The 17,035-nt window shown below is 40.6% G+C and overlaps 1 protein-coding gene across 1 annotated transcript in view; it reads right to left on the bottom strand.

Annotated features, from left to right (window-relative positions):
* EYS (eyes shut homolog) overlaps positions 1 to 17,035 on the bottom strand; it is a 1,412,275-nt gene that overhangs the window by 94,036 nt on the left and 1,301,204 nt on the right. The window contains 1 exon segment of the mRNA XM_057494276.1: positions 14,501 to 14,673. Within this exon segment, the coding sequence (XP_057350259.1) occupies positions 14,501 to 14,673 (173 nt within the window).

The following is a 17,035-nucleotide window of genomic DNA, read 5'->3' as shown; positions in this document are numbered from 1 at the left end:
TTCTTGTGATCCCTAAAACCTGCCCTCCTTAGAAAAAGAAGGACTCGAAGGGCCCTTTCAGGAATCCTTGTTCACATTAAGTAATCCATACATTTTGAGACATGAGCCACACTTCTGATATTGGGTGTTTGTAATTCCTATTTGCAGTTCACATTCAGGTCCAGGGGTCAGGATGTCAACATGACAGCCAACTTGGCATCATGGCATGATCGGCTAAGACTGCCTACCCTTGCCTTTGGGTTGATGCTTTATTTCTCAAGCACAGGGGCAGGGCAGGCAGGGAAGGACATGGAACGCTCAGGATCGGGGGGAGCACGTACACACTGGATATATGGGATAATCTTAACCCAATGTAGGTACAAAGGGAGTCAGGACTTGGCTACAACCTATAAGTAATTTCCAAAAACACTCTATTTTTCTCTCATTATTCCTCTATTTAATCTTTGTCTCACAAATGCAATAATGATAGGAATCCCAAGCCTCCTTGGCTAAGTCACTTAATCATACCCAAAGGCTAGGATAGTATTGGAGTTGTCAGTTTAATTACTTTGACCAATTCTACAGTAATTGTTACACTTCCTAAAAGTACTCTTTTGCTGGATTAATGTTTTTCCCTGATAAATTGTTTATTTGTCTAAGTTGAGAAAATGATGCCTCTAAAAATGTCCATCTTTTCAGGTTCAGTTGATCTTATCAAACATATGAAGTGTAACTTGCGTCTATCCAATCGGATGAGTGGCAAGTCAGATTAAATAATCATGTGTTTCTTTATCAAAGTTGAGCACTTTCAGGACACCTGCAGTATTGAAGGGTCATCATTTGGTAAAAGGACAAAGAAGAAAGCAAAGATCAGTTCATCTGGGTCACTGAGAAAGGTCAAAACCAAACCCTAAGTGGTAAATGCATAATATAATTTTATGGATGTTCGATTTTTATTAAGTTGCAGTGCAGAGAAGGGGGTAGAAGAAGCTCTCACTTAAACTTGCTCTGCTGAGTTTAGGCCTACGTGGCCTCAGCGGGTTGTTCACGTCTGGGCATGCTTACTGCAAATGGACACTTTCCCATAAAAAGGCCGTAAGGCATATGCACGTTTCTGCAGTGAGATCAGCTGAGGCTGTAGTCACTCTGCTGCGTCCATGGCTCGGTTAGCACGAGCTTAGAGAATGCAACCTTGAGCAAGTTTAACTGTATTGGGGGGGGGGGGTTTCAAAGTACATTAAGAACAAGAACAGGCAGCTTTTGAATATGTCCCTCCATTGTTTGCTCTAACAATGTCAACCAATTGGAATTATATAAGAAATCATATATATATTTCCCAGGCATTGCAAGTATAATTTGGAATCAGCTTCTCTACATTACTGCTACAAAATCAATGGAACTAAAAACTCAGGCTAGGTTTGAAAGGGAATTGTCTAAGTCAGTGGTCTCTAGCCTTTTTTGATCATGGCCTATATATATTATTTATTTAAGTTTATATACATACACCAGTATAATAGAGACACCGTGAAACACAAAAAATAGAAATTAAAAGATTGAGGTGAAAAAGAGAGAAGTAGTATTATCTTTCACTACCACAGTGGAGGGTACGTCCATCACTTTGGGCCATACTCTAGGGTATGCTGTGAAAGGCTTGTTCTGTGAGAAAGAGTTCTTTGGTTTCATGCTGTGGTATTACAGGACTTCTCAGAGCCTTGGCTGTGCTACCATACACTGAATTCCTAAAAGGGAAGTGGAGTGTTAGTTCATGTTTTAAGGAATGGCTGAATTCAGAGAGTTCTGGATTCCAGATCTACCCACTGCTCATGCACTATATCACTTCTGTTATTTAAATTCTCTGAGCCTCAGTTTCTCTATCTGCACAATGGACATAATGACATTCTTCAGGTTATTATGTGGGTCATGCAGGAAGGTGAATGTAAAGCTTAGCTGAGGGCCTAACAAACAGTAAGCACTCAGTAGGTGTGAGTTCATTTCAATATACTCATTCTTATGGGCTACTTTTTACACTAGCGGGCTGTGGAGCACACTCCTGGAAGTGTTCCAGATCAGACTATGAAATCGTTGATCATTTTAGTAGTTTATTTTTTCAGTTTGACAAATACTTATTGACTGTCTCCTGAATAATAGGCCTGGTAGTAGGCCCAGGGTAACCGCTAAGATCAATATCCTGAACTTGCAAGTCATTTTCAGTTCAGCAAAAATTGGAGAGCCTACTATGTGCCAGGCAAGGCCTGCCACTCGGCAGATATGTGATGGTCAGAGCGTATGTGATGTTTACCTTTACGGAGCTTACAGTCTGAGGAAAGGATGGTGCAGTTTATGACCAACATTTAAAAGATAACTACAGAGTAGTGTGAACTGATAGAAGGTGGGTGAGTGGGGTAGAGGATAAGGGGGTCTGCCCATGTCAGGTTTGCATATCATTGTAAACAGCTCTTATGTCACCCTAAGGAAAATAGAAAGCCGTTTCAAGCTCAAAGTTATGGAATGACAAAATATTAGAAAAGACACAATAAGAGCATGTCAGTGGATATGAACAAAAACCCTTGACTGAACGGCTGCTGTCACTGTGTCGAAAGGTAGGCAATTTACATCGCAGACAGGCGTCTGCATCCCTGTTTATTTCATTCCTCACAATCAATAAATTCCATTACCTCTTCATAAAATGTTGACTTCACAGGTTTTCATGTAGCATCAATTTACTCAGACCCCAATCAATTTTCCGTTTCTGTGAAGAATTATTTTAATGGACACCGAATGTGTTGGAGCTCTCCATTGCTGGGGAAATGAATGGCAGCTGCGTCCCATTAGCACAGCTTTTAAACGGACCGAGCGTAACCTGAGAGGTGCGGCAGGACCCGACGGTGCAGGCCCCGTACCTGGAATTCACCCTTTGGGGGAGGCCCCGACTGACGGGCCTGCCCCGCTGAGTTCTCTGGTGCGCTCCGGGAGAAGCGGGGAGGCCCACACTTCCACACAGGGGCTACAGAATCAATTTGCCATCAATAGGTTCAGGACAGACAATTCTGCTCCTGGGCAGAGTCTATCCATTTTAAAGACATTTTTAATAAGCAAGAAATGCTTGTGTGGGATGGAGAACTGGGTGCAGTCGCTAAACAATGGCAGAGTCGTGGAGCAAAGGAAAGGAACATTTGGCCTTTAGAGTTTAGTGCTCCACTGACAGTGCTGAAGAAGCAACAGTAAGAGTGTGATAGTGAATGTTCTTTGTTCTTTATATAGCAGATGTGTGGCTCCCTAGGAATAGAGATGTGAAGATCTACAGACTAATTTGATTTTTCATTTAGTGTGATTATTAGAGATTGCCTCATGGCAGTTTTAAGATTAGAGGTAATGTTTTAAAAGTAAGATCCAAAATGTGCTTTTTTATTATTTACCTAATTCAGAAAAATACAGTTTTTCATTTTGTTGCTTACCTTGATATTTCTTTCATCATACTGGAATAATGTTCATACCATACTTTCACTGGGTTGCAAAAGAAATTTTATAAACTTACAATTTATTACATTTTCTAGACTGAAATAAGATAAATGAAATAAAGGAATCCTGTATGTTCTTTGTTTTTGAGAAGGAATCTAAAGGCTCATGAATAAAATAAGAAATGTTTGAGAAAACATGTCAGGATATAATGTTCAGGTAAATCTTGACACTGTTTTGATAAGCTACATATAACATATAACAAAATGACAAAGGTTTAGGCAAAATAGATAGTCTCTACTTCCTTCACAAGAAGTCTGAAGGTGGGCAATCTTACTGGAATGGTGGTTTTTTTTAGTTACCAGGGATTTAAACTTACAAAAGAAGGAAGGCTGGGGGTCATGCCACTCTCAAGGAGTTTTTCCAGAGGTAAATACAATATTCTAACACTTCTGCTTACTTCTGATTGTTCATAATTTAGCTCCAGGCTAAGCTCTGCTTTAAGGAAGGCTGGGACATTTTAGTTGGGTACATTAGTGCCCCAAATAAAATTAGGAGTGTATTAATAAAAATGGAAAGAATATACTGGTGATACAACTAGCAGATTCTGCCAGAACTAATATAATTCCCCAAGTCAAAATACCTTATTATGCTGTTGTTTTTAATTGATATGTGTGTGTGAATCTGTTTGTATGTGTGTGTGTGTGTGTGTGTGTGTGTGTGTGTATACATATATATAACTAAATCCAACACCAATCATTGGTAGGATATATAATGCCTTCAGAGAAAGATTGGAACATTAACTATAAGCACATGAGCAGTCTCTACACCTAATGAAAGACTTTGACCAGAAAATAATTCTCACATACATGTATATCTATTTAAAGCTACATTTGCTTATAAACACAAAGTACTGGTAATAATTACTGGAACAATAACCTAACTTTGCTCTGCTGGGACTGCCACTTACATAGATGGATGAAAGGTGCTAATTCAATAGGCCAATGGATCGGAGCACCAGAGTCCATCAAAGCTATTTTGCAAGGGCATTTTAGTGTACATTGAAGTACATATTTATTCTAGGTGCTGCTTTTTTATATACTCCAATCTAACTAACTTTTTCTCTTTATAGATGCTGAAGTAGAAAAAAAAAAAGCAGAAAGGCAGGTAATGCACACCTCCCCACCGAGCAAAAAGGAGAGGCAATTCCGTCGGTCCTTAAGAAAAAATGCACATCACTCAAAAATTGCCTTCAACCCAGAGCAAGAGGAATCTCTTTCCTGAATACTTTCTTGTGTGGTCACAAGTACCTCTGGGATTGGCCTTGATCTTTTGACACTTCTTTGTACCAGGGGCTGGCAAAGACTGGATTTAAACATGGTGGGAAATGAGGGATATTGAGAAAGGTTGAGCAGCAGGGTCATCAAACAGCTGGTTGAGTTGGAGAGAAAAAGCTGGTTCATATCAGAATGGCTGCTATCAAAAGAGTTATGAGCTTACATGACAGAAAATTACACGTACTTGAAATATGCCATTACAAAATGCCAGCCTGACATTAAGCTGCTTTATAGACGTATCGCATCCTTAAGTAGCCTGGTGATTATTTGTGTCCCTGGAGCGCTGCTCTCCTCCCTGATTCTGTAATACCCTTGCTTGTCTCTGATCACAGCAAGAAGTGCCACCAACTTATAAAAATTCTTAAAAGAACATTAATTTTTATTTCCTTTGATGTCCCAGAGAGGCTTCTTTCTGGCTGGGATGGAGATACAGCCTTCTTTCCCACAATGACAGGATGTGGTGGTTCCCTGTGAAGGTGAGAAGCCTGGCTTGACCACCCGTAAAAAACAAAAGCATTTCCTATATGACCAGAATGTGCTAAGTGCTTTGCATGAATTATTTTCACTTAATTCTCATGACATCTATAATTAGGTGTCTGTTATTAGACTCATTTTACTCCAGTTTAAGTACAGAGAGACCAAGTGACTTGCCCAGGTCCCTCTGCTGACTAGCTAGCAGTAGAAGGGGGATTTTAGCCCAGCCGCCCTGATACCAGGACTGTCAATCAGTATGTTCCGTTGAGAGAGAGGTTGGGAGGATAAGGTAAATTAAGCAATATTTACAGAAGGAGCACAAGAGAGCAAGAGACGGGCTAAAGTGTCCACTCTCTTTGTCTTTAGAATGATGTGTTTAAGAAAACAAGAAGAGGTTATTTCTGCATAGGAACAGGAAACAGGAAGTGTGGATGAGGAGCACAAACGCGAACGGAAAGCACTTTAGAAAGGCAGTGGCCACAGGTTTTCCATTTGCTGTGCTTGCTTATCTTGGCTCCAGTCATCCCTGCTACAATCAACAAGGTAGGAAAGGCCGTATGATATTTTCTATTATTCCATAAAGCATATAGTAGTATGGTAGATATGGCTACAATTTGACAGGAAAGTGCTATGTAGCAAACACAACTGCTGATGAAATTAAAGTAGCTGATTTCTCATCCTTTGGTATTAACAAAAAAAGGCAAAGATAAAAAAAAGAGAGTCTCAGATATATTACTCTGTGCCTGTCCTAATGTTCCCAAGGTATCATTGTAATCGACCTGGTTTTTCTCTGTGCTTTTCTCTGTTGAGTAAACATATATTCATTATGTTCTAGACAATCTCCAGGAGGTCACACTGTAACACTGAATGGTCCAAGCAATGATCTGGGGTGCCAGATCATTTTAGGGAACTGATGGGGGAGAGAAATCTACGTTAAGTACCAATCCCAACCTCAGATAAACACCCCCTCTCCTCTTTCAGCTTGGAAATACCGCTGCTTTCACGATGTGGCATTGTCTTAGCCTCGGTTCTCCATCAAAGCAGAACTTGAATACAGAACTGCATTCAAGTCATTTATTTTGGAAATGATCCCAGGAAATAGGAGTGCAGTGAAGGCCTAGAGAGAATAAAGCAGAGAAGGGAGAAAGCCAGTACCTAGGCACCTATGGAGTTGGACCTTCCCATGGGCAACTATGCTTGATCCTCCTGGGACCTGTGAGCCGCTGTCTAAAATGAGTCTCAGAGTGATACCTGAGGACCTCCCACCTGCCTGATGCCGAGACGGCTCCTGGAGGGGGGCACTTTGGTGATTGACATGGGACGTTGATGCGTTAAGCTCTCCTTCCCTGACCTTCAGTTTCTCTGGCGCCCTTGCCTGGGATGTCTAGACGATCTTGCACTTGCCAGTCTTGCATGTCAGTCTAGAAAGGTGAGCAAATTAATGTCCTGTGGCGAAACTCTCAGTGAAAAGGAACCAGGAGTCAGTGGCTAAATGCTTCTTTCATCTCTTGAGCAGACAATTCTCAGACTCATTCTGTACACTTCCTCATCGAATCAGACAATTCTGAGGCTCATTTTAGACAACTCAGCTCCTCATAAGGCCCCATGGAATCAAGTTGCCCACAGTGAGCTTCAACTCCATAAGATGCCTTGGTACTGACTTTCTCCGCTTCTCTGCTTTATTCTCTCTAGGTCTTCACTGCACTCCTGTTTCCTGGGATCACTTCCAAAATAAATGACTTGAATACAATTCTTTATTCAGGTTCTGCTTTGATGGGGTTCTGAGCTTAAGACAATGTCACGTGATGAAAGAAAGTATTTCCAGGCTGAAAGAGGATGGGGGCGTTGTCTGAGGATGGGATTGGTATTTAACATAGATTTCTCTTCCTCATCAGATCCCTAAATTTTGGGGTCCTGGAGGGCTTGGTTCTCAGCCCTCTTCTCTTCTTTATCTACACTTTCTGCTCAATCTCTGGCTCTATGGTTCTAACCACCATTTCTATCTTGAGGACCCCTCACATTGTGTCTTTAATCCTGACCTCTCCCCTGAAGGAACACTGGCATCATTTATCCAACTTCCTATATATCCTGTCTGTTTGTAATCTGACAAGCATCTTTTCCTTCATTTGTACAAAATAAAACTCTTGCTTAACTCCCAATATGCTATAAAAACACCGTCATGCCCCTAATCTTCCTCAAGGCACCACCATCTCTCTATAGTCCAAACACATAAAATACCGAAATCATGATGCTGTTCTCGAATTCAACTTTGGTCACACACTTGCCATGAGTTCTGTCAATGTCCTCTCCAGAAGAGATCTCAGGTTCACCCGCTTATTTCCATCTCCACTGCCATCACCCTTCTCTCCGGCAAAATCATTTTAGGTCAGGACCACCGACAAAGTCTTCTGAAATCAGTCTCTATACTTCAGGCAGAATGGTTTGAAGGAATACACGTCACACCACTTGCATCTTTCAAACTTTCCAGTGGCTTCCTAAGGCATGGAGGAATAACAGTCTATAACCTTCCCATGTTCCCAAGGCCCTGATATATTTTTTCTCCTGCTCCCTTATCCCCTGCTTCAGTAGCCCCTTTTCATTCCTCCAAGAGCCCAGGTCCTTTCTCTCTTCAGTGTCTCCCATTTTCTAAAGCCTCTGCTTGCTTACTGGTGTTCTGCTCGCAGAAGGCATGGCCCCTGTTCTCTAAGCCTTAACACCAATCTCTCCTGGAGGCCCCTATTGTGAGCGTATGTCTAAAAGAGAGCCCCCACTCTGGTTATTCTCTTATTCTTTGTTTTTTTTCCCTTCATAATTCTTTTCATAAACTTTATATTATGTCTTCAGTCATCTGTTACTTCCTTTTTATCTTCTCAAGGAGATGGTAAGCTCTCTGGGGGCAGGAATTGCAAGGGGATCTGGCACATTTGTGGAATATGTTAATGGATAGGCTAATTATTTTGAGAAATTTCTCTGGATAAGTACATATAGGAATTTCTTCTTACCCACACTGAAACAAAGGGCCTAATGAACTTTGTCTAATATTTCCTGTCTCAATAATCCATAAATCTCTGTGTCTTTGGAACCCTAATGAGACCAAGAGATGAGAGTGAACAATTATATTTTTGTAGAGGTGTGAAGACATTCTTATAAATCTTCATTTCTCATTTCGTATGGGTGGTTTTCAAGTAGGAAGCAAGACTTATGATTCATCCCTTAATAATCAAATTTATTGTAACTGAATTTTTCAATAGTTTTTATCTAAAAGGAATGATTATGTCTAAGAAGCATGAAGTTTTAACAGGAGAGGAAAAGACTTCAATTCTATCAGTCTACGTTGTTTTTTTTTCATTACTAAAACGAGTTGGCTAACTTCTAACATAACCCTTCCACACACAGAATGAAATTCCTTGTACTTCTCACATTCCCTTCTCCCAGCTGCACATAAATCTATTGTCTCCATTCCCTTAAAAGTATATGTATCCAAAATTTCAATATGTTTTAGTTATAGATTCTCCTTTACTCTAGTTTCAGTTTTCATACACATTACATCAGGGTGCAGTACGCCAGCTTTCTAAAGAGTCAGCAAGGGCTGGATTTATTTGGTTCATTTTGGGGCACAGGGTCCTGTGTGCACATTGGCAGCCTTATTCTAAAATTTGGTAACAAATACTAGTGCCAGAGGGATCAACTGCTTTTCTATCTTTATGGTGAAAACAAAGATGAAACAAAGGTGAGTTCTGAGTTGATAAAATATTAATACCAAATACTTTAAATTATTTCTGAAAGCAATTATAGATGTATTTATTTCTGTATATCAAAGCTAACACTACATGCTCGGGCAATTTGCTTCTTGAAGTGATCTTATATTACAGCATCTTGTACCTTTCGGTAATTTAGGGTTTCCACATAGTGGAGTTTTCTTACAGAGAGGCACATGGCTACTACTTGTTATTTTGTTTCTTGGTATATCATAACTGTGTCATTATTGTTATCTTTAAGCAAAGATGACTGGTCTACAATGCATAGATTTGTTAATATATCTTGGTTGCTAAAATAATAAAATAATTTGATTTTATGCATTACTCCTGTTTTTCTTGTTATTCTTTAAGCATTAGGATGACTTTGAGATTTTTTTCTTTTTTTTTTTTTTAAATAATTATTTTTTATTGAAGGGTAGTTGACGCACAGTATTACATTACATTAGTTTCAAGTGTACAACACAGTGATAAAACATTTATATACATAATTCTAGGTTCCAGCTATCACCCTACCAAGCTGTTACAATATCTTGACTATATTCCTTATGCTATACATTACATCCCGGTTACTTATTTATTTTACCATTGGAAGTCTGTCCTTTTTTTTTTTTTTTTTTTTTTTGTGAGGGCATCTCTCATATTTATTGATCAAATGGTTGTTAACGACAATAAAATTCTGTATAGGGGAGTCAGTGCTCAATGCACAATCATTAATCCACCCCAAGCCTAATTTTCGTCAGTCTCCAATCTTCTGAGGCATAACAAACAAGTTCTTACATGGAGAACAAATTCTTACATAATGAATAAGTTACATAGTGAACAGTACAAGGGCAGTCATCACAGAAACTTTCGGTTTTGCTCATGCATTATGAACTATAAACAGTCAGTTCAAATATGAATACTCATTTGGTTTTTATACGTGATTTATATGTGGATACCACATTTCTCTCTTTATTATTATTATTTTTAATAAAATGCTGAAGTGGTAGGTAGATACAAGATAAAGGTAGAAAACATAGTTTAGTGTTGTAAGAGAGCACATGTAGATGATCAGGTGTGTGCCTGTAGACTATGTGTTAATCCAAGCTAGACAAGGGCAATAAAACATCCACGTATGCAGAAGACTTCTCTCAGAACAGGGGGGGTGAGGTTCTAAGCCTCACCTCTGTTGATCCCCAATTTCTCACCTGATGGCCCCCCTGCGACTGTGCCTGTCTTAGGTTGTTCCTCCCTTGAGGAATCTTACCCGTCTCTGGCTAACCAGTCATCTTCCGGGGCCATACAGGGAAATGTGAAGTTGGTAAGTGAGAGAGAAGCCTTATTGATGAAAAGGTTAGCTTTTTACCTCTTTGCATATTTATGCCCTGTGGCTTCTATGCCCAGCATTTGTCTTGAGGTGTCTTTACCACTTGGAAGACTTATGATGCTCGGTAAATTTGATATGAGGCACGAATTCTATTTAAGGGTTGTAATTAGGAAGGAAGAAGAAAAGCTATAGAAGTAGCAGGCGGAAGAAAACATGGGAAGATTGATTATTTCTTTGACATATCTTCTTGTAGAGTAACTTCAGCATGTATAGGTTTTAAACTACTAATTAAATTGCACACACACATTAACATAATAGGAGTATAGTTACATAACCAAAGCATACCTGTAATAACCAGCCATCTCCAGTGAAACCAAGAAAACCAGTTAGGCACCTGAGGCATTTGTGAAAACTTATGTATGATATGGTGGATATTGTCCAACTGAACTTGAACAGTCTGAGAGAAATCAGATAAATTAAAACAACCCATTCCTGGGGAATGTTCACATCCCTTATGTTCTTTTAACAGTAAATAGTCTGTAGTTGTAAGATTTTGGAGCGCTGCAATTTGCACTTCTCCTAATTCTTGGTTGAGTTCCAACAGTATAGATCCAGTCAAATTGGTTGTTTTACTGTATGCACAGGCCAGCTTAGATATCTCCTTCCTCATTCCCATGGCAAGTCCAGGAGCTGGTGGGATGAGTGCATCTACAGCTGTAGCAGTGCGTGGATCCTTGTTGGGGTTTTTTGATGATCATCTTCTGGCATGAGTCTTCCAGAGAGTGCTGATGTTGGAAGTTCTCTTTCATATCGTATCTTAGTTCATTTTTGGGGTAGCACAATTAGGCTTTGATCTTCTGTATAGACGCAAACAGACCCTTTGCCTACACTTTTATATGCCCTTTATACCCTTGTGTAGAACTCGTTGGAGGTTACCACACAGGAACTGCCCTTTTTTTTTTTTTTTTTTTTGGTATCACTAATCTACACTTACATGATGAATATTATGTTTACTAGGCTCTCCCCTATACCAGGTCTCCCCTATAAACCCCTTTACAGTCACTGTCCATCAGCATAGCAAAATGTTGTAGAATCACTACTTGCCTTCTCTGTGTTGAACAGCCCTCCCTTTTCTCCTACCCCCCATGCATGTTAATCTTAATACCCCCCTACTTCTCCCCCCTCTTATCCCTCCCTACCCACCCATTCTCCCCAGTCCCTTTCCCTTTGGTACCTGTTAGTCCATTCTTGAGTTCTGTGATTCTGGTGCTGTTTTGTTCCTTCAGTTTTTCCTTTGTTCTTATATTCCACAGATAAGTGAAATCATTTGGTATTTCTCTTTCTCCGCTTGGCTTGTTTCACTGAGCATAATATACTCCAGCTCCATTCATGTTGCTGCAAATGATTGGATTTGCCCTTTTCTTATGGCTGAGTAGTATTCCATTGTGTATATGTACCACACCTTCTTTATCCATTCATCTATCGATGGACATTTAGGTTGCTTCCAATTCTTGGCTATTGTAAATAGTGCTGCGATAAACATAGGGGTGCATCTGTCTTTCTCAAACTTGATTGCTGTGTTCTTAGGGTACATTCCTAGGAGTGGAATTCCTGGGTCAAATGGTAAGTCTGTTTTGAGCATTTTGATGTACCTCCATACTGCTTTCCACAATGGTTGAACTAACTTACATTCCCACCAGCAGTGTAGGAGGGTTCCCCTTTCTCCACAGCCTCGCCAACATTTGTTGTTGTTTGTCTTTTGGATGGCAGCCATCCTTACTGGTGTGAGGTGATACCTCATTGTAGTTTTAATTTGCATTTCTCTGATAATTAGCGATGTGGAGCATCTTTTCATGTGTCTGTTGGCCATCTGTATTTCTTTTTTGGAGAACTGTCTGTTCAGTTCCTCTGCCCATTTTTTAATTGGGTTATTTGTTTTTTGTTTTATGAGGCGTGTGAGCTCTTTATATATTCTGGATGTCAAGCCTTTATTGGATGTGTCATTTTCAAATATATTCTCCCATACTGTAGGGATCCTTTTTGTTCTATTGATGGTGTCTTTTGCTGTACAGAAGCTTTTCAGCTTAATATAGTCCCACTTACTCATTTTTGCTGTTGTTTTCCTTGCCCGGGGAGATATGTTCAAGAAGAGGTCACTCATGTTTATGTCTAAGAGGTTTTTGCCTATGTTTTCTTCCAAGAGTTTAATGGTTTCAGGACTTACATTCAGGTCTTTGATCCATTTTGAGTTTACTTTTGTATATGGGGTTAGACAATGGTCCAGTTTCATTCTCCTAAATGTAGCTGTCCAGTTTTGCCAGCACCATCTGTTGAAGAGACTGTCATTTCGCCATTGTATGTCCATGGCTCCTTTATCAAATATTAATTGACCATATATGTCTGGGTTAATGTCTGGATTCTCTAGTCTGTTCCATTGGTCTGTGGCTCTGCTCTTGTGCCAGTACCAAATTGTCTTGATTACTATGGCTTTATAGTAGAGCTTGAAGTTGGGGAGTGAGATCCCCCCTACTTTATTCTTCTTTCTCAGGATTGCTTTGGCTATTTGGGGTCTTTGGTGTTTCCATATGAATTTTTGAATTCTTTGTTCCAGTTCATTGAAGAATGTTGCTGGTAGTTTCATAGGGATTGCATCAAATCTGTATATTGCTTTGGGCAGGATGGCCATTTTGACGATATTAATTCTTCCTAGCCATGAGCATGGGATGAGTTTCCATCTGTTAGTGTCCCCTTTAATTTCTCTTAAGAGTGACTTGTAGTTTTCAGAGTATAAGTCTTTCACTTCTTTGGTTAGGTTTATTCCTAGGTATTTTATTTTTTTTGATGCAATTGTGAATGGAGTTGTTTTCCTGATTTCTCTTTCTGTTGGTTCATTGTTAGTATATAGGAAAGCCACAGATTTCTGTGTGTTGATTTTGTATCCTGCAACTTTGCTGTATTCCGATATCAGTTCTAGTAGTTTTGGGGTGGAGTCTTTAGGGTTTTTTATGTACAGTATCATGTCATCTGCAAATAGTGACAGTTTAACTTCTTCTTTACCAATCTGGATTCCTTGTATTTCTTTGTGTTGTCTGATTGCCGTGGCTAGGACCTCCAGTACTATATTAAATAACAGTGGGGAGAGCGGGCATCCCTGTCTAGTTCCCGATCTCAGAGGAAATGCTTTCAGCTTCTCGCTGTTCAATATAATGTTGGCTATGGGTTTTTCATAGATGGCCTTTATTATGTTGAGGTACTTGCCCTCTATTCCCATTTTGCTGAGAGTTTTTATCATGAATGGATGTTGAACTTTGTCAAATGCTTTTTCAGCATCTATGGAGATGATCATGTGGTTTTTGTCTTTCTTTTTGTTGATGTGGTGGATGCTGTTGATGGACTTTCGAATGTTGTACCATCCTTGCATCCCTGGGATGAATCCCACTTGGTCATGGTGTATGATCCTTTTGATGTATTTTTGAATTCGGTTTGCTAATATTTTATTGAGTATTTTTGCATCTACGTTCATCAGGGATATTGGTCTGTAGTTTTCTTTTTTGGTGGGGTCTTTGCCTGGTTTTGGTATTAGGGTGATGTTAGCTTCATAGAATGAGTTTGGGAGTATCCCCTCCTCCTCTATTTTTTGGAAAACTTTAAGGAGAATGGGTATTATGTCTTCCCTGTATGTCTGATAAAATTCCGAGGTAAATCCATCTGGCCCAGGGGTTTTGTTCTTTGGTAGTTTTTTGATTACCGCTTCAATTTCGTTGCTGGTAATTGGTCTGTTTAGATTTTCTGTTTCTTCCTGGGTCAATCTTGGAAGGTTGTATTTTTCTAGGAAGTTGTCCATTTCTCCTAGGTTTCCCAGCTTGTTAGCATATAGGTTTTCATAATAGTCTCCAATAATTCTTTGCATTTCCGTGGGGTCCGTCGTGATGACTTTGAGATTTTATAGTACAGAGATATTCTGTAGTCTAACTTTTGGGAAAACTCATTACCTCCTTACCTCCTTTGTAGTTACTCAGGGAGTATGAGAAGTATCTGCTCATTAATGCATCTTGTCTCAAATGACTTGAAGAGAACCAAGCAAAGGATGTGACGTATTTGGTCAGTGTGGTCCCTGTTTCCACTGAATTACTTCTACCTTTGTGACCTCCTCCCACCTGTGCCCATGCTTAGTAAACAGATGCTCTTACCGTCAGCGCAGAGCGGTCCAGACCTCCCATACGGGCAGAGGCAGGCAGCATCTGTCTCGGAGTCAGGAACACAGGTGGCACTGTTTCCACACGGGTTGTGTTCACAAGTTGCAAACTGGCACAGCTTGCTTGAGTACGGCCGTGGACACTCACAGAACCAGGTTTCATTATTGCTGAGAAGGGAAAAGGGATGATAAAACCAGTGAGAAACGATTGGTCTTTTACACACACACACACACACACACACACACACACACGAAACTACAATTGCTGCTTGTCTAATAAGTGGAGGTTTTTCCTCTCTCTTTCTTTTTCTGTTTTTCAACTTTTAATATTTGTAGCTGTGAATTGTACACTGAAAGTAGATTAACAGCGTTATAGATTTCCTGAAGCCATGAATTTGAGTCTAAGCCATCTACTTTTATTTTTTATTTGTCTCACCTTCTACTCCACACCAGGTGCCTTTTCAGAGCTTCATTCAGTATGTGTGGTGTGGCCTCCATAAAGAGCTTCAAATGTTTCTTAGAAAACCTTTAGGATTGAAGCTCAGAGGAGAATTTCAAGCAGGCGGTAAGTTTCCTCCGGTGAGGACAAAGAGTTTCAAGAGCCACCCTAGGGGTATTTTGGAGAGAAAAGCCCTGGCGGGAGCTGTAATAAGTACACAACTCTCCAGATTCCAATACTATATGGTGGCCCCAGGCTGAGAGCCTGGGAAAGCAGAGCCCAGGAAAGTGCTGCCTCTCACCTGCAGGGGAAGCCGCCCCAGAGGGGAAGCCCCCGGGAGGCTGACGCTTCTCTCTTCCCCAAATCTAGTCCCCCTTCAAAAGGAAAAGTAGCTCCCGTTTTCTGTGCAGACTCACTGCTCCGCCGTTCTCAGGCCCCGCTGACTGGAGGGCAGACTCCAGTCCTGGCGTCAGCCAGGGACTGGGGCAGGCTGGGCGCAAGGGCCAAGCCTGGCGGCTGACTTGCTGCTGGGGTTGGCACACTGCTAGGCGCAGGTGGGACCTGCCCCTCCAGAGAGCCTGTCTGAGACTAATCACTACCACCTACTAGTGCAAATACAAGAGACTGGGGGACAGAGAAGGATTATTGATATTACTCTGTAGACGTATGAGCCGATACATGTTAATTCCCTTTTAAGTTGTGAAGCCAGTTTGAGTTGGGGTTTTCTCACTGGCAGTTAAATGAATTCCATCTAACATTGATCGCCTTTCATTCCCTTTTTTATTTCTCCTTATTACTGTAGTCCACATCCCTTGCCATATAGGGATCTTCAGGATTTTCTTTTTTTGTCTGCTGACATCTTATGTTCTAAATGTGACTGTTAGCTCTTCAGGGTGGTGCCAGGACCGTCCTGAAAATTAGGGCACCAGCATCTTGTGTGGCCATGACTCAGCTTCCTAAGCTAGTCGTAGATCTGTCCCAAACCAAGGACTTTGTCTCCTGTCCTCATCTTCCGGGTTTCTTGATACCTACCTTCCTTACATCTTTCAATCCCCTTAGTCCAGAATAAATTTGCTTGCAGGAAAGTATCAGATTCTTTTACATAATGAATCCCTGACTTTGACATCTGAAGAGGTTTCCCTTCCCCGAATGTCTATACTTTTACATTAGTCCTCTGTGTCGATGGCATGAAACCCTGTGGAGAATGGTTTTGCACCTGACAGTGGGTAAAGCTAGCGTGAGTGGGGCGTGAGGCTTTGAGACCCTCAGATTGTGCTGACACTTAGATGATCTTGTAAGTGGTCGGCAATTTACTCATTTTATAACTTACATGGTCCATTGAATAGTGCTTTACCCTAACAGACAGAGAAATTCCTAGAATTTCAGAGTTGGGAAAAAAGATCAATGTCACTAAGATGGTTATAAAGCACTCCAGACAAACTGCTGTGTCTGGGCTACAGAACAATTCTGAGGGCCACTGAGCCAATACCATTTCTTCTTGCCTGAGAACAGTGGTGGAAGCCAAGCCAGACCACCTGGGAGGTACAGAGACAACTGCCCGTGTGACTTAAAATGTTAGTTAGGAGCTGAATGTTGTTTGGGGCTGTGCATAGATCTACTGTATCTTTGCTTTCATTCACCTAACTTGGTGTTAGAGCTCTGGATGAAGCATCTGTATTCTGGGAGAAAGTCTAGGAGTATAACACTTCTGAAAGCTGCATTCTGCAAAGACCACATAGTCTTTTTATAGTAAAGGAGAAAGCTCAACGAATCTAAATACTGATTGCTTTATGTGTTTTAGTCATAGAGAGCTAACCAGGTTTGAAATGTGGGAAAGGTGCTTTTATGTTGAAGACCAAGGAAAACACTAATTTGAATCGTGTCTTATGGAGAAACCAAGCCTCCTTCCCTTTGTGCTTTCATCAGGTGTTGGGAGAAGCTGGTTGTTATAAACTCACGTGGAGATGACTAACCACGTGCATCTATACATCAGCAGGAAGTTAGAGCAGAGAGAGAAATAGAAATCAATAAAAAACACTCCATGAAAGGGGACAATCACCTTATCTGGCTAACCAAGTGCAAGTGTCCAGA

The sequence above is a fragment of the Manis pentadactyla genome, chromosome 16, assembly GCF_030020395.1.
Source record: "Manis pentadactyla isolate mManPen7 chromosome 16, mManPen7.hap1, whole genome shotgun sequence".
Taxonomy (NCBI): domain Eukaryota; kingdom Metazoa; phylum Chordata; class Mammalia; order Pholidota; family Manidae; genus Manis; species Manis pentadactyla.
The sequence above is the reverse complement of the archived record's forward strand: the minus strand, read 5'-3'. Positions and strand labels throughout refer to the sequence as shown.